Source organism: Ostrea edulis, chromosome 7, assembly GCF_947568905.1.
Source record: "Ostrea edulis chromosome 7, xbOstEdul1.1, whole genome shotgun sequence".
Taxonomy (NCBI): domain Eukaryota; kingdom Metazoa; phylum Mollusca; class Bivalvia; order Ostreida; family Ostreidae; genus Ostrea; species Ostrea edulis.
Genome location: NC_079170.1, coordinates 49,300,513 through 49,318,872, shown reverse-complemented (window position 1 = coordinate 49,318,872; position 18,360 = coordinate 49,300,513). Strand labels below are relative to the sequence as shown.

Genomic DNA, 18,360 nt, shown 5'->3' with positions numbered 1-18,360 from the left:
TAATAATTGAACCCATCCAGCAAGTCTAAAAACTGTTTTTAGATATTACAATAAAACTTCAGGTAAAGATGAATAAAACATGAAAATATGATTTAGAAAAAGGTTCGATCTGGAATAGGACACAGGAAAACATTTCTAAATTCTAGATATCTGGTGTTGTGGCTATTTACATTGCATTACGTCTGTTGTTGTTTATATAACGTTTATTTATTTTTCTCTATATACATTTAAATTAATTAAGTCTAACAAATTCAGCATCATAACGTATTGAAGAGTCCCTCCCTCATAATAAACCTTAGGAAATTGAAAGTAAGATACAATGCTTTCCCTTGTTAAATTTTAGTACATCCCTCATTGTATGCTACTGGTTCACCTTTACGTTCATACAGACTAAAAACAACCAAGTGTGCGACTAAGGAAACGTATCCTTAAAACAGAACAATAACAAAGGAGTACACTGCCGCTTTATGTTAAAACACTATGTGTATAAGGGTTCGATCTGTTCATCAACATATAGCTCATATTCTAACCATTATACATGTATGGTCGGATCAAGGTCTATGGATTTGATGTTCTACCGTTCAGTGACGTTATAGCCAGTGCAGACATCTATAAAACAGTTGTGCATAATTAATCTGAAATAAGGCAATAATACATAGACCCGATACTATGCGATAGATACAGGTAGATGTCTACAACATATTTTACAATCATGAATACATCGTTCGACATTGCTCATATACATAGTAGCAAATACAAAATCAACACAATGCAATGGTATCTACTTAAAGTGGGAAATACATGGATTTATTTCTGGTGACGAGTGTATACGCAAAACACCAAGGGTAAACTTCGAATGAGACTTATAATTTCATTAAATATCACTTTAAAAGTGGAGCTGGACTGAAATATGAAGATAAAGATTCCCCAAGAAAATGAAATCACGTCACAGTACTATAGCTAGGTGGAGGTTGTGTATTATACCCTGTTGAATATTGTGTTGCGTAGTTTGCTGTCGGATAGAGGGTTACATTGTTACCCGCCGGTTGTGCTGAATACGCTGCTTGTGGATAAGCTGGTTGTGAGTACGCTGCTTGTGGATAAGCTGGTTGTGAATACGCTGCTTGTGAATACAATGGTTGGTTGACCACTGAAGCTAAAGAAAGTTAGGAAGAATTATTGTATATAAGAGGTTTTTAAAATATTTTGAAAGTCACTATTGCTGATAGACACCTAGCGTTAACTAAACCGAAGAAATGTGATAATATAAAACATATACGGTACCAATCATTCATCAACGGTAAAAGAAAGAATTCGAAATGTCAAATCAATTGATATTGTTATCAGATGTATCGGGCAATATGTACATTGTATTTAGAAAATTCAATAATGAAGATTACCAATATTTGACGAAGAAGAAGAATAACGAGAAGAACAAGGAGAAGGAGGAACAAGAAAATCACATCGCGTTGTTTATATCAAAAGGTCAAATATCTCTTAAACAAAACCCTTTTGAAGATTTGCCCAATAAAGTGACAGTTCAAACTTACTTTGATTTCCCTGACTTGGGTTTAACACCTGTCCTTGTGTGGGCTTTCTCTTACACACACACCAACAAACAAGTCCAGTCAGCATAGAGATCAAAACAATACCACCGATTACTCCACCGACGATAGAGCCAACGAAGACGCCATCTATATCAGCAAATATAACTCATATAAAATGTTTAATAGTTCACTCAATTATAATTGTAAATGTCGCATAGATGTATATATACCGTTATGTTCAATGTTTAAAAGCTTATATATAACATTATAATATTTAATAAATATCAATAAAAACTTACAATCAAATACTTTTTTGGTTGTGATAAGTAGCTTAAATTTGGCATTTGATGTGTCCTTTTTGTTACGTTGCTTAAAAAATATGAAGAGAGTTTCGTCCTGGGGGCCACAGTATTTCTTGTTGTTATTTTCTGTACATGTTACACTCTGTAAAAGAATAAATGTGAATGTATCAGGCACGTAGCAACATGTGGGTAACAGGTGCTCCTTTTTTATAACAAATTTTTACATGGAAAATTTAGTTATTATGTATCAAATTTCTTCTGCCGATAAAACAGAATCTACGATAAAATCCGCAAGTATGCAATGAATTCATAAATTAGAAAATCATGCGATTAGAAAAAAAAATCCAACAGACATAATAACACTGTTAGGAAATACTTCCTGAAGAACAGCATCTTAACAAACACTATTGAAAATTTGCCTGCTGGACACATATACAAATGGAAAAAAGGATTGCAACACAAACGTCACACATTGATAATAATTTTGAAAAGAGAGCAATCATTTTTTAATTCAGTAACGCTATTCAGACTCTACCCGTACTTACTTCTAGCAGAATTGTGAGTTTTGTACAAAGTACTTTAGTTTTGATATACAATGTAACCTGTACATGTTGATACCTTTGGTTTACTATTCTTGCACATCGAAATTATGAGTGGTCTGCAAGTCTCAAATGCAAATCAATGGCTGATTATTGGAAGGAGAAAAGTAGGTATACAATTGAGACAAACTGTACATCAAGTGGGTCATCATCATTCAGCTATCTGTACAATTGTCAGAAAGTACCAGTTATCAAATGACGTCAAATATCGTTCAAGATCTGAAGGACCACGGAAAACCTCAGTTCAGGAGGACAATGCACCCAGAAGGATGATTAGAAGAAAATATTTTACCCATAGCTCAGTTTTGAAGAGAAAATGCTTACCAAATATTTTGCTTTCAACGAGAATAGTTCGGAATCGACTGAAGTCATTTGGCTATCATGCAAGAAAACCCATAAAGTGACATGTGCTTACATCCAAGCAGAAAGCAATTCGTATACAATGGTGTCAAGTAATGTTGGAACCTAGCCTCTCGATGAAATGTTCATCGATCGGACGACAGTCGCTGTTTGCTAAATATCACATGTACAGATGAATGAATACGTGTGTGACGGCAACCACCTAGAACTGCATATGCTGACTGAGATATTCTAGAGGCGATTCCATTTAATGGTGGATTAGCTATGGTGTGGGGTTGTTTCCTACAATTGTAAGCTGGATCCTATCACAGTAAGGAGCAACCTTAATGTACAAAATTACTAAAAAAAATATTTTTGCTGCAAGTGGTGTGCCTCATTGTGACAATTACCCTCTTCGATCAAGGCCAGTGGTCATGGAGAATGCTGGACAACTCGCTCCCAAGACAACTCGACCCCTCTTAGGACAACTCGCCCTCTCTTAGGACAAGTCGCCCCCTTCTCTTGAGACAACTCGCCCCCAATATTATATATAAACATGTAATCACATTTTATTTTTATTTTGTGTGTGTTATTTACACTTTTAACCCTATAAAGATACGTCTTTTTATTTCATACTTTAACACGAATGGTAAATTCTAAGAGAATTATACACAGGTTTAATTATTGCATTTCAGAAAAATTTATGTTTTTCATAAATCAATTGGCAAGGAAAATTATATTTACTGATCTTTAGGTAATTGATTAAATGTCTCCAATACTGAGAAAATTTTGGAGTTTTGGGGGGTGTGGGTGTGAATGTGTTTTTTTTTTTAATCGATATAGTATACATAAGTGTAAAGGTGAAGCATGAGTATTCTGATACATGTAATTATCTTTTAATGCGTTTCTCAACTAATTCCCGTTGAAACATAATAAAATTCCCATTTTAGAAATTTTATAACGGCTTTGCTTTACTGATTCTTTTTACGTGGGGTGATTCTTTTTACGCGGTGATTTCAAAATGTAAAGAACTCTGATGATGAGTACCTCATAACGTTTGAAGTAAATTTATAACAGCTTGGGGGAAATCAAACAATTAGATTTAACAACAGACGCAGATTATTGATAATTATACTACGTCAGCTGTAGACCAAGCTAATACTCTCCCTATACCAAACGCTAGCTTGTTTCCGCTGAAATTATATATTTTACATGTAGATAAAAGTGATAATGATTTTACTGAACCCAAACACTAGATTTTCACTAAAATCTTTCGTCTTGCATAAAAAGACACAAAGTTCGGTGTTTATGTGAACACGTCTTATTGTCTGTGATGTTTATACTATCTATAAGAAATTCATTAATTTTTGCTAATACACCCCTTGGATTTAGACCAAAAATAATAATTGTAAATATGTATGATATGAAGGAGCGAGTTATCTCAAGAGAGGGGGCGAGTTGTACCGAAGAGGGGGCGAGTTGTACCGATGATGGGGCGAGTTGTTTTGGGGGGGTTGTCCTGATACCGTCATGAATGACAAAACCAGAACGCATGATGTTCGTGTTGTACAAGATTTTTTGCGTAGAGAGTCAGTTCCGACACTACCATAGCCTGCTTGAAATCCAGATTTGAACCCTAATGAGTATATACGGGACATCATTGGTCGCCGAGATCGTCAGAGGACAACGTCAATTAGATTAAAAGTAATATAACGAACATTGATCAAACTCATAAGTAATACAAATTAGAGAGTTGGGAAAACACGGACCCCTGGATACTGACACAGACACTTTATCAGGAGCGGCTCTCCACCACAACATCAACGTCAACGTTTCTCAGACGCTTAAGACTTCATTTGTGTGAACGGAAGTTACACATACATGTTCTGAAAAACTGTTGTGTTTAATGTTTAAAATAAATTAACCTTATTTCCCTTTATTTCATTCATAACATACATTTGAATAAACACATAGAGGCATATTTATTTACTGAAAATGTTCATCAAAATATCACATCTCATCTTTGAAAAACGAATTACAATAAATACATTTACTGATGGTGTTTTTTGCGTTTTTAGAGATCAGGTAATGCTATTAAAATAACATCAAACGTGCAAATTCTTTTCCATCTTAGAGATTGAAATTAACCATCATACTTAGGCCAAGAGAAAAAACTGATTTTGTGATATTTTTCCATGGGTATATATATAGGAAATGAGGGTAAAATAAAAAAAATTCATTTATGTTACCTGTAATGTGCTTCCGGCATATGAAGTTTTATAATCTAATCGTACGGCACAGTCTGGATCAGTAAAATTAACAGGAGTAATGCAGACTTCATATTCATCTAATATTTCATCTCCCTTTCCTTTGAAGGAATAGTCATTACAGTAACTTGCAACGTGTTTTCCGTTGTAGTCAACGTAAATCCGATCATTCTCATCCAAGTATTTCCAGAAAACCGAGCATTTCTCTCCAAATTCATCTATAAAAGTATTCCAAAAATTGCATGAAAGTTCTAGAGGATAAATCATTTTCCCTGGTACAAAACTAACACAAGCTTTTCAGTGTTAAGTATTGTCCATGTATGAAATCTACATTAAGCGTTTTTCTCTGTAAACATCATTCTTAACTTAGATATATGCAATAGATATGTCGCTACATTATGTATGTATACATGGAAAGGTGAAGACAGCGGACAGTGATCAATTTCATAAATCTTATGAACAATACAAAATTGAGAGAATGGCAATCAAGTCCACTAGAAATATCAGAGGTGATATCAGGTACCTGGAAGGAGTAAGCATATCCTGTTTTAATTTCACACCCGCTGTGTGTCCTATATCTTGATCAGGTAAATGAGGTAACATTCTATGAATTTATATGTATTTACACTTACACTATAACGTTGTGCTACACATGGTTTATATGTATATCGTCTGTTTTAAGGTACATGTAATTACAGACAACTTTTTTGAAAAAAAAGTACTTTGCATTAGTTTTACATGTAATAGTCTTGTGTGTTAGTTTCCAAATATTTTAGGCTAATCATTTATCAAACGTTTTATTATTAAACTTGTTTTTCAACTGGCTCTTGATTTAAATTCATTTAAAAGCATCGAGAAAGAATAAATCTAACCAAACCACAATAACTGTGTTGGGTTAATTTGACACATTTTATTGAACATAGATATTGACAACAAACCAACAACTCAACTTATTAAAAAACAGGATGACTTCAGCTTTTCCATCGTTAACTTCCTATATGTATGCAGGTCCTGAATATTCCATTGTCACCTGCGTGTGTTGTTTATGTTCCGCAACTGCTTAGATGCCCGAGAGCATGTTCTGCGTCCGGTCAAGTTTTTAAATCAAAGTAAGCTACTGACAAATAAGTTGATGTTACAGGGGTTTCAACAGTCTCCTTTGAAGTCAGCCTTTTGCAAATTTCATGATCGTTATAATGAAGACTTTTTAGAAATAGAACCTGTCGATATGTCGAATGTTGTCTGATGTGCTTCATACCATGAAACCATGTTACCATGTTAGGCCGTTATTGTTTAGTTGTAACTGGTCAACAATGATGCTTGCTCCTCCTAGGCACCTGTTCCCACCTCTGGAGTCTTCAGATGTGATGAGTCCGTGTTTGTCCTACTTTTCATTTTGTATTATGTTTGTTATCTCCTCGTTTTCACCTACGCCTCCCAATGACACTTACTTAAGTGTGTTTCGAAAATGTTAAAGAACAGTGATAAGATCAGGCATTCCGCAGATGTTAAATTCCATCAATATGACCTTTCACAAACATCCACCCAGTATAACTTTTCTTCCAGTGCAGTGTGTATATACTTCATACTGACTACATATGTAGATATTGATGAATCTCTTGATTGTACTGTAATAGCTGGTTTCAGACGATCTCTGTCATTTCTTCTTGCCTGATGTAAAGGAAGTCGTACATACATGTAGGAAGTGTCACGTGTGCTATACATGTATATTACGCTGCTTTCTATCTTTCAAAGATATGTTTTAGAAAACTCTGCATCACGAAGTATACCCCTATCCAAATGTGTATGTAGTGATATAGAAGATTATGTACATTTTAAAACGTTTTGTTTAATTTCAAATTTATTGTAAACTGTGCGTCAGATGTAATGTTACACTGGAGTTTGTTTTATCTAAAGAGCTTACACTCAGCCTTAACATTAGCACTAAAGACTTATAAAGGGCTTACATCCAGCTTTAACATTAGCACTAAAGCCTTATAAAGAGCTTACACCCAGCCTTAACATTAGCACTAAAGACTTCTTACACCCAGCGTTAACATTAGCACTAAAGACTTTTTACACACAGCCTTAACATTAACACTAAAGCCTTCTTACACCCAGCTTTAACATTAGCACTAAAGACTTATAAAGAGCTTACACCCATCCTTAACATTAGCAATAAAGACTTCTTACACCCAGCCTTAACATTAGCAATAAAGACACATAAAGGGCTTACACCCAGCCTTAACATTAGCACTAAAGTCTTCTTACACCCAGCCTTAACATTAGCACTAAAGTCTTCTTACACCCAGCCTTAACATTACCATTAAAGACTTATAAAGGGCTTACATCCAGCCTTAACATTAGCACTAAAGACTTCTTACACCCAGCCTTAACATTAGCACTAAAGACACATAAAGGGCTTACACCCAGTCTTAACATTAGCACTAAAGACTTCTTACACCCAGCCTTAACATTAGCACTAAAGACTTATAAAGGGCTTACATCCAGCCTTAACATTAGCACTAAAGACTTCTCACACCCAGCCTTAACATTAGCACTAAAAACTTCTTACACCCAGCCTTAACCTTAGCACTAAAGACACATGAAGGGCTTACACCCAGCCTTAACATTAGCACTAAAGACTTATAAAAGGCTTACATCCAGCCTTAACAATAGCACTAAAGACTTCTTACACACAGCCTTAAGATTAGCACTAAAGACTTCTTACACCCAGCTTTAACATTAGCACTAAAGACTTCTTACACCCAGCCTTAACATTAGCACTAAAAACACATAAAGGGCTTACACCCAGCCTTAACATTAGCACTAAAGACTTCTTACACCCAGCCTTAACATTAGCACTCTAAAGACTTATAAAGGGCTTACATCCAGCCTTAACATTAGCACTAAAGACTTCTCACACCCAGCCTTAACATTAGCACTATTGACTTCTTACACCCAGCCTTAACCTTAGCACTAAAGACACATAATGGGCTTACACCCAGCCTTAACATTAGCACTAAAGACTTATAAAGGGCTTACATCCAGCCTTAACATTAGCACTAAAGACACATAAAGGGCTTACACCAAGCCTTAACATTAGCACTAAAGACACATCAAGGGCTTACACCCAGCCTTAACATTAGCACTAAAAACACATAAAGGGTTAACATCCAGTCTTAACATTAGCACTAAAGACTTCTTACACACAGCCTTAACATTAGCATTAAAGACTTCTTACACACAGCCTTAACATTAGCACTAAAGACTTATAAAGAGCTTACACCCAGCCTAAACATTAGCATTAAAGACTTCTCACACCCAGCCTTAACATTAGCACTAAAGACTTCTCACACCCAGCCTTAACATTAGCACTAAAGACTTCTTACACCCAGCCTTAACATTAGCATTAAAGACTTCTTACACACAGCCTTAACATTAGCATTAAAGACTTCTTACATACAGCCTTAACATTAGCACTAAAGACTTATAAAGAGCTTACACCCAGCCTTAACATTAGCACTAAAGACTTCTTACACCCAGCCTTAACATTAGCACTAAAGACACATAAAGGGCTTACACCCAGCCTTAACATTAGCACTAAAGACTTCTTACACCCAGCCTTAACATTAGCACTAAAGACTTATAAAGATCTTACATCCAGCCTTAACATTAGCACTAAAGACTTCTCACACCCAGCCTTAACATTAGCACTAAAGACTTCTTACACCCAGCCTTAACATTAGCACTAAAGACACATGAAGGGCTTACACCCAGCTTTAACATTAGCACTAAAGACTTATAAAAGGCTTACATCCAGCCTTAACAATAGCACTAAAGACTTCTTACACACAGCCTTAAGATTAGCACTAAAGACTTCTTACACCCAGCTTTAACATTAGCACTAAAGACTTCTTACACCCAGCCTTAACATTAGCACTAAAAACACATAAAGGGCTTACACCCAACCTTAACATTATCACTAAAGACTTCTTACACCCAGCCTTAACATTAGCAGTAAAGACTTCTTACACACAGCCTTAACATTAGCACTAAAGACTTCTTACACCCAGCCTTAACATTAGCACTAAAGACACATAAAGGGCTTACATCCAGCCTTAACATTAGCACTAAAGACTTCTTACACCCAGCCTTAACATTAGCACTAAAGACTTATAAAGGGCTTACATCCAGCCTTAACATTAGCACTAAAGACACATAAAGGGCTTACACCAAGCCTTAACATTAGCACTAAAGACTAATCAAGGGCTTACACCCAGCCTTAACATTAGCACTAAAAACACATAAAGGGTTAACATCCAGTCTTAACATTAGCACTAAAGACTTCTTACACACAGCCTTAACATTAGCATTAAAGACTTCTTACACACAGCCTTAACATTAGCACTAAAGACTTATAAAGAGCTTACACCCAGCCTAAACATTAGCATTAAAGACTTCTCACACCCAGCCTTAACATTAGCACTAAAGACTTCTCACACCCAGCCTTAACATTAGCACTAAAGACTTCTTACATCCAGCCTTAACATTAGCATTAAAGACTTCTTACACACAGCCTTAACATTAGCATTAAAGACTTCTTACATACAGCTTTAACATTAGCACTAAAGACTTATAAAGAGCTTACACCCAGCCTTAACATTAGCACTAAAGACTTCTTACACCCAGCCTTAACATTAGCACTAAAGACTTATAAAGGGCTTACATCCAGCCTTAACATTAGCAGTAAAGACTTCTCACACCCAGCCTTAACATTAGCACTAAAGACTTCTTACACCCAGCCTTAACATTAGCACTAAAGACACATGAAGGGCTTACACCCAGCCTTAACATTAGCACTAAAAACTTATAAAAGGCTTACATCCAGCCTTAACAATAGCACTAAAGACTTCTTACACACAACCTTAAGATTAGCACTAAAGACTTCTTACACCCAGCTTTAACATTAGCACTAAAGACTTCTTACACCCAGCCTTAACATTAGCACTAAAAACACATAAAGGGCTTACACCCAACCTTAACATTATCACTAAAGACTTCTTACACCCAGCCTTAACATTAGCACTAAAGACTTCTTACACACAGCCTTAACATTAACACTAAAACCTTCTTACACCCAGCTTTAACATTAGCACTAAAGACTTATAAAGAGCTTACACCCATCCTTAACATTAGCAATAAAGACTTCTTACACCCAGCCTTAACATTAGCAATAAAGACACATAAAGGGCTTACACCCAGCCTTAACATGAGCACTAAAGTCTTCTTACACCCAGCCTTAACATTAGCACTAAAGTCTTCTTACACCCAGCCTTAACATTAGCATTAAAGACTTATAAAGGGCTTACATCATGCCTTAACATTAGCACAAAAGACTTCTTACACATAGCCTTAACATTAGCACTAAAGACTTCTTACACCCAGCCTTAACATTAGCACTAAAGACACATAAAGGGCTTACATCCAGCCTTAACATTAGCACTAAAGACTAATCAAGGGCTTACACCCAGCCTTAACATTAGCACTAAAGACACATAAAGGGCTTACACCAAGCCTTAACATTAGCACTAAAGACTAATCAAGGGCTTACACCCAGCCTTAACATTAGCACTAAAAACACATAAAGGGTTAACATCCAGTCTTAACATTAGCACTAAAGACTTCTTACACACAGCCTTAACATTAGCATTAAAGACTTCTTACACACAGCCTTAACATTAGCACTAAAGACTTATAAAGAGCTTACACCCAGCCTAAACATTAGCATTAAAGACTTCTCACACCCAGCCTTAACATTAGCACTAAAGACTTATAAAGAACTTACACCCAGCCTAAACATTAGCATTAAAGACTTCTCACACCCAGCCTTAACATTAGCACTAAAGACTTCTCACACCCAGCCTTAACATTAGCACTAAAGACTTCTTACACCCAGCCTTAACATTAGCATTAAAGACTTCTTACACACAGCCTTAACATTAGCATTAAAGACTTCTTACATACAGCCTTAACATTAGCACTAAAGACTTATAAAGAGCTTACACCCAGCCTTAACATTAGCACTAAAGACTTCTTACACCCAGCCTTAACATTAGCACTAAAGACAAATAAAGGGCTTACACCCAGCCTTAACATTAGCACTAAAGACTTCTTACACCCAGCCCTAACATTAGCACTAAAGACTTCTTACACCCAGCCTTAACATTAGCATTAAAGACTTCTTACACACAGCCTTAACATTAGCATTAAAGACTTCTGACATACAGCCTTGACATTAGCACTAAAGACTTATAAAGAGCTTACACCCAGCCTTAACATTAGCACTAAAGACTTCTTACACCCAGCCTTAACATTAGCACTAAAGACAAATAAAGGGCTTACACCCAGCCTTAACATTAGCACTAAAGACTTCTTACACCCAGCCCTAACATTAGCACTAAAGACTTATAAAGGGCTTACATCCAGCCTTAACATTAGCACTAAAGACTTCTCACACCCAGCCTTAACATTAGCACTAAAGACTTCTTACACCCAGCCTTAACATTAGAACTAAAGACACATGAAGGGCTTACACCCAGCCTTAACATTAGCAATAAAGACTTATAAAGGGCATACATCCAGCCTTAACATTAGCACTAAAGACTTCTTACACACAGCCTTAACATTAGCACTAAAACCTTCTTACACCCAGCTTTAACATTACCACTAAAGACTTCTTACACCCAGCCTTAACATTAGCACTAAAAACACATAAAGGGCTTACACCCAGCCTTAACATTAGCACTAAAGACTTCTTACACCCAGCCTTAACATTAGCACTAAAGACTTATAAAGGGCTTACATCCAGCCTTAACATTAGCACTAAAGACTTCTCACACCCAGCCTTAACATTAGCACTAATGACTTCTTACACCCAGCCTTAACATTAGCACTAAAGACTTATAAAGGGCTTACATCCAGCTTTAACATTAGCACTAAAGACTTATAAAGGGCTTACATCCAGCCTTAACATTAGCACTAAAGACTTCTCACACCCAGCCTTAACATTAGCACTAATGACTTCTTACACCCAGCCTTAACATTAGCACTAAAGACTTATAAAGGGCTTACATCCAGCTTTAACATTAGCACTAAAGACACATAAAGAGCTTACACCAAGCCTTAACACTAGCACTAAAGACATATAAAGGGCTTACACCCAGCCTTAACATTAGCACTAAAAACACATAAAGGGCTAACACCCAGCCTTAACATTAGCACTAAAGACTTCTTACACACAGCCTTAACATTAGCACTAAAGACTTCTTACACCCAGCCTTAACATTAGCATTAAAGACTTCTTACACACAGCCTTAACATTAGCACTAAAGACTTATAAAGAGCTTTCACCCAGCCTTAACATTAGCATTAAAGACTTCTCACACCCAGCCTTAACATGAGCACTAAAGACTTCTTACACCCAGCCTTAACATTAGCACTAAAGACTTCTTACACCCAGCCTTAACATTAGCGCTAAAGACAAATAAAGGGCTTACACCCAGCCTTAACATTAGCAATAAAGACTTCTTACACACAGCCTTAACATTAGCATTAAAGACTTCTTACACCCAGCCTTAACATTAGCATTAAAGACTTCTTACACACAGCCTTAACATTAGCACTAAAGTCTTATAAAGAGCTTACACCCAGCCTTAACATTAGCATTAAAGACTTCTCACACCCAGCCTTAACATTAGCACTAAAGACTTATAAAGAACTAACACCCAGCCTTAACATTAGCACTAAAGACACATAAAGGGCTTACACCCAGCCTTAACATTAGCACTAAAAACACATAAAGGGCTAACACCCAGCCTTAACATTAGCACTAAAGACTTATAAAGAGCTAACACCCAGCCTTAACATTAGCACTAAAGACTTCTTACACCCAGCCTTAACATTAGCACTAAAGACATATAAAGGGCTTACACCAAGCCTTAACATTAGCACTAAAGACACATAAAGGGCTTACACCCAGCCTTAAAGGGAACGTAGGGTATAAAAAAATGATTTCACATTTCAAATACTAAATATTTAGTAATTAAGTCCACTGGTTATTTCCATTTGATTGTAATCTGTTGTGTAGAAATCGGCTATTAAATATAGCTACACATCATCTGCTGGAGGCTGCCATTTTGCAAGATAAAGTTATCGCTCTTTAAGATATTTCCCATAATCCCATCTGTTTATGACGTATACCGGGCAATTGCCTCTCAGTGAAAGCATCTGATCATGTCTGACTGCAAAGGATATCAATATGAGCCTGATTATAATGAAGAGGAATTATTAGCAGCTTCAAATGAAAACACTAGTGCATTGGGATAAATTGATGAAAACGACACTCTTAATTCTTAAACTTTTAATTTTGTATTCTTTATACAGGATTGTTCATTATCTTCACTTCTTCATTCTTCACTTGAACATTCCTTAGCACATATGATGGACAATGACTGGGCAATTCTATCTGTATATGTTGCACAAAGTTGATTTATTCTTCAATATGGATTGAGAGTGGGATATTTTTGTCACTATTCATGTCTTCATTGAGCTGAAAATATAAAAATGAAATCAAACCATTACTTTATAACTTTAGTAATGAATTTTCATGAAAGTACATGTACATGTACATGTATTTCACACAACAAAGAGCTTATTTTTCATAGTAGTTTTCTCTCTTTCTGATTTATTAGTACATCTGTTTACAAGAGAATCTAACAATGTGAACCTGTATACAGCACAAATCAGTTGATTATCACTACACCCCTGCAGTAATTACCACATAAATGTCAAGAATTGAAAGATTAACTGCAAAGGGGGAATTCAAATGACCTTGGTTGTAAAACTTTGTTAATCATTTAATAGAGAAGTGCATCAAATTACCTGTTTCCTTAGATGCTGATAGTCCAGGTTGGTCAATAGGTTCTGCATATGAGTTTTCATTGGTTTCCAAAAGAAAATGGATTAGCTGAAAAATAATGACTAATTAATTATATATACTTACTTCATATATACTATACTTCATATGTACTATACTTCATTTGTTTACTTGTACATTTTCAATTTCTTTAAAAACAATAGTATAATACAAAATGTGCTAGTGCTGTGATGATTTTTGAAAGTATTACATGTATAAACTCTGGTTATACACATTAAGAATTATTAGTATTTACTGAGTAAAAAGCAAATATAACTGGTACTTACCCTGATATCCTCTTCAAAAGACTCTTTCTCAAAATGCCGTTCAAAAACAAAAGATTCACTTCCAAGGTTATGTATCCAATTATTGCACAATGTTCATAGTTTTGGGGGGAGATCAGGGATGCTAAAAGGTAGATACATGTATTCCTTTTTCTTTGACCACAGTGCAAAATTTCGCTTTAACTCCCGATATTTAGATTATAGATACTCTGTAACCCATTTAGTGCTATAGGCACAGCAGTTGTAATGAATTGCCGCATACACGTCATCAGCCGCCATGATAACAGATTCTCCCATTCAGCTCAGTTTTCAGTGTAAATGACAGATTAAATCTTGTTATCAGCAGCAATTATTTTTTCTATGCTAGATTTTGTTGTCTGCATGGTACCAGTTTTCACATATCAAAATTTTATTTTTGACCCTACGTTCCCTTTAACATTAGCACTAAAAACATATAAAGGGCTAACACCCAGCCTTAACATTAGCACTAAAGACTTCTTACACCCAGCCTTAACATTAGCACTAAAGACACATAAAGGGCTTACACCCAGTCTTAACATTAGCACTAAAGACTTCTTACACACAGCCTTAACATTAGCATTAAAGACTTCTTACACACAGCCTTAACATTAGCATTAAAGACTTCTTACACACAGCCTTAACATTAGCACTAAAGACTTCTTACACACAGCCTTAACATTAGCATTAAAGACTTTTTACACCCAGCCTTAACATTAGCATTAAAGACTTCTTACACACAGCCTTAACATTAGCACTAAAGACACATAAAGGGCTTACACCCAGCCTTAACATTAGCACTAAAGACACATAAAGGGCTTACACCAAGCCTTAACATTAGCACTAGAGACTTCTTACACCCAGCCTTAACATTAGCACTAAAGACTTCTTACACCCAGCCTTTACATTAGCACTAGAGACTTCTTACACCCAGCCTTAACATTAGCACTAAAGACACATAAAGAGCTTACACCCAGCCTTAACATTAGCACTAGAAACTTCTTACACCTAGCCTTAACATTAGCACTAGATACTTCTTACACCCAGCCTTTACATTAGCACTAGAGACTTCTTACACCCAGCCTTAACATTAGCACTAAAGACTTCGCGTTTCTGTAACGGGGGTTATTTAACGCAGGACAAAACTGAGTCCTTGATTTTACCTCTACTCCTGAGTAGTCGTAATTTTAGTTTCTAGATAAAAATACTGGAGTTTAGACAGAAAAATTAACATTTGACACGTGAACTGTGTATATTCCCACACAGAATTCTAGAAGGTTCTATTTTAAATATATACCTACCTTTCTGACGTTTTCTCTAAAATTATTTTTTTCATCTCCTCGATACGAAGAGGTATTGTATGACTTCCGAATTAGGTTTATATTTCATATTCTAGTAATATTACCCGGCCTGGGTAGTCCAGTGGTTAGATCACCTATCTATTAATGCAAAGGGCATTATTCCAAAAAAAATTCTCCCCTTCTTTGCTACAGTAATGACTATTTATACAATTTGCTGTAATACATCAGAGCTGATATACAACCAGGAACTATCGAAATATGCTCACTCCAATCGAGACGTGGTAATGTACCACAATATGTTTTGTGGAAACCACATAGAATGCAATTGAATTGTAGTGAAATGTCGCGAAAAAAAATTATATCATTGAGAAATGATGCGCATGCCCTTAATTACAAAATGTGTTGAACACTTATATATCACATTGAATGAATATACGATGCCAAACTAGGACGAAGGACACTTTCTTATAAAATATGTTATATCCCTGTATAGTGCGATGAATTATTTCATTATCAAAAACATTGTCTTTTACACTAATGCTATTTTTGTGATGTGCATATTTTTACCAAATGGTTAACTTAATGATATGAGTGAAGACTTACCATTGAACGTATATCTATATACATGTACGATAGACAAATGTATTCATATATACTCTAAATATTTAGACGTATAGCTGAATGGCAATAAGATTTAACTGATGAACTCACGATTTTATCTATTTCATTAGACATGTATGTAAGATAATTAGCTCTTCCAACAGAGAATAAGTAAAATTATATAAAAGTAGATAACATCCTAAAGTACTATTTAAAACATTTTGTAAATGAAGACATGTATGTACAAAGTGATTCATCGTAAGAGACCATTGGGGCTTGTACATGAGCATTACCTGGTTAATAAGTGAATAATGTTGGACTATCTTAGACATATACGTTCACTTTTACGTTGTTTTATGAAAGGCAAGCTAGGAACAACTAATCATATAATGTCTGACGTGCATTAATTACTCAGCCTGAGTTAGGTCGTAAGTTACTTTTCATCATACGATTTCCTTTGTATTGTCAAAGTTGTTCTTCAATAGATAGCAACTTTTTCTCTTATTCATGAAAAAGGTGAAAACAACAGTGATCAATCTCATAACTCCTATAAGGAATGCAAAATAGAGAGTTGGGCAAACACGGATGATGAAGCTTTATATCGCCTATCAACCTAGTCGTATCATATAACAATTTAGTATCCATCTGTGTCACAGCAAAAGCGTGTGTTCTATTCATAACAATGATAAAGTGCGATAACGAACCACTAATACTTACATGTTTCGGTATTCCCAAATACTTCCGCGAAATTTAAAAGTGCAAAAAATGAACATGCTATCCATCCTGTAATTTCCATCAGGTATCGCTCTTGACAGATTCAGATCTGTAACTAAGAAATGACCATGAACTTTTACAAAATGTATACAGCTGAAATACCAACAACACAAATTACAATTCAAATTTGTTACATGTAATTGTGCAACGTAACTGCATGAAATCATGTGGAATATATTACAATATTAAAACTGTACAGGTCATTTTGCGGCCTTATCATTCAATATTATAGGTATAACATTATCATCACCGAACAAACCCTACACGTACTTACAGCAACAATTATATCTTTAATGCAAATCAAATATCTACGAGTTGTGTACTGCCAGGTAATGAAAACAGGTGAAGATAACAAATGAAAATACAAAATTGAGAGTAAGCCAAACACGGAGCCCTGGGAACACTCCTTATTGACCTTTAACACCTGCAATGTCAATCTTCATCCAGTAATCGACGCAATCCATTGTCAATATCACTATCTCATGTTGTGACATATTGCGGATATCTATTGACATTTCAACATATCAGTCAACCGATGAAGATATAACAAACAAAAATGAAATCAAAATTGATTGTCATTTTACCTCCTCAGGTAAATAGTTTATTTCGTAAGACGAGGAGTGAAATCTATGAAGACTCTTAAACACCTTATTCGGATTTGTATATGCAGAGTTGGATCTTTTGACTGTTATTATTAAATTGAACCTTGGTTTGAACATTATTTATAATGTTTTTCGAACTTTCCTTATGTTTTGTTCCATTTCAACACATTTAATCAGTGTATAATTATGATATATGGAGGTCATGCCCTGTGTCTTATGTCAAATGTTAAACTTCGGAGCAATCACTTTTGAAATGCAATTCAAAACAAAGTCTCATTTGTCCAGAACTTGATTATCTGATTTTCGAACATCGCATTTATTACATTTTTTTCTACATGCTTTGAATTGAAGATTTGTAATATAGCTTTAGAAATTCTGCGTAACATAAGAACCTGCATCTTATCTTTGCTGACGTATGACCATAGTGTGTTGAACTGTGACCCAATAATAATCAATACTACAATGAGGTGTTTGTCGTTAGCTTTTGTGAAACAATATACACTTTATTTATACAGAGTTAACATGATATTTGGTAATATTGATGCTGGAATTCAAAACATAAAACCATAAGTATCTTACCTTCCGTTGGCAACACCTACCACGGTTAGAGTAACATCAAACGTATGGCTGTCAATACTTGCCAACCAAAATATTTTGAATATACATCAATGCAATGAAAATCTAAAGATAACGAACAGGGATCAACCTCATAACTCCTATAAGGAATACATAATTAAGAGTTAGGCAAAC

The 18,360-nt window shown here is 35.4% G+C and overlaps 1 protein-coding gene and 2 long non-coding RNA genes across 6 annotated transcripts; all 3 read right to left on the bottom strand.

The window, feature by feature from the left end:
* Window positions 1-447: 447 nt before the first annotated feature.
* On the bottom strand, window positions 448-18,256 carry LOC125656134 (uncharacterized). Of its 4 annotated transcripts, none has more exons than XM_048886727.2 (7): window positions 18,190-18,246; window positions 16,952-17,063; window positions 5,037-5,272; window positions 1,847-1,991; window positions 1,551-1,694; window positions 985-1,156; window positions 448-609 (listed from the first exon to the last, which is right to left on the bottom strand). In XM_048886727.2, exons 2-7 carry the CDS (start codon window positions 17,028-17,030, stop codon window positions 591-593), a joined length of 795 nt encoding a protein of 264 aa, XP_048742684.2. In that variant the 5' UTR covers window positions 17,031-17,063; window positions 18,190-18,246; the 3' UTR covers window positions 448-590. The 4 variants fall into 4 exon arrangements, with proteins under 4 accessions (XP_048742684.2, XP_048742685.2, XP_048742683.2 ...); XM_048886728.2 differs by having other exon boundaries at window positions 1,040-1,156; XM_048886726.2 differs by having other exon boundaries at window positions 448-1,156; window positions 18,190-18,256.
* LOC125656138 (uncharacterized) lies at window positions 5,950-13,306 on the bottom strand. The gene is made up of 2 exons (XR_008797074.1): window positions 13,169-13,306; window positions 5,950-6,725 (listed from the first exon to the last, which is right to left on the bottom strand). It is a non-coding gene; the product is annotated as an uncharacterized LOC125656138 (long non-coding RNA).
* On the bottom strand, window positions 13,462-14,828 carry LOC130048216 (uncharacterized). The gene is made up of 2 exons (XR_008797073.1): window positions 13,998-14,828; window positions 13,462-13,665 (listed from the first exon to the last, which is right to left on the bottom strand). It is a non-coding gene; the product is annotated as an uncharacterized LOC130048216 (long non-coding RNA).
* Window positions 18,257-18,360: the final 104 nt, after the last annotated feature.

Excerpts from the sequence above, each read along its gene's own strand:
- LOC125656134 (XM_048886726.2), bottom strand. The coding sequence starts at position 17,030 with ATGGAAATTACAGGATGGATAGCATGTTCATTTTTTGCACTTTTAAAT. Across the intron at positions 1,695-1,846 it reads AACCAAAAAAGTATTTGATT|ATGGCGTCTTCGTTGGCTCT; the intron begins GTAAGTTTTTAT and ends TTGCTGATATAG. Across the intron at positions 1,157-1,550 it reads CCCAAGTCAGGGAAATCAAA|CTTCAGTGGTCAACCAACCA; the intron begins GTAAGTTTGAAC and ends AACTTTCTTTAG.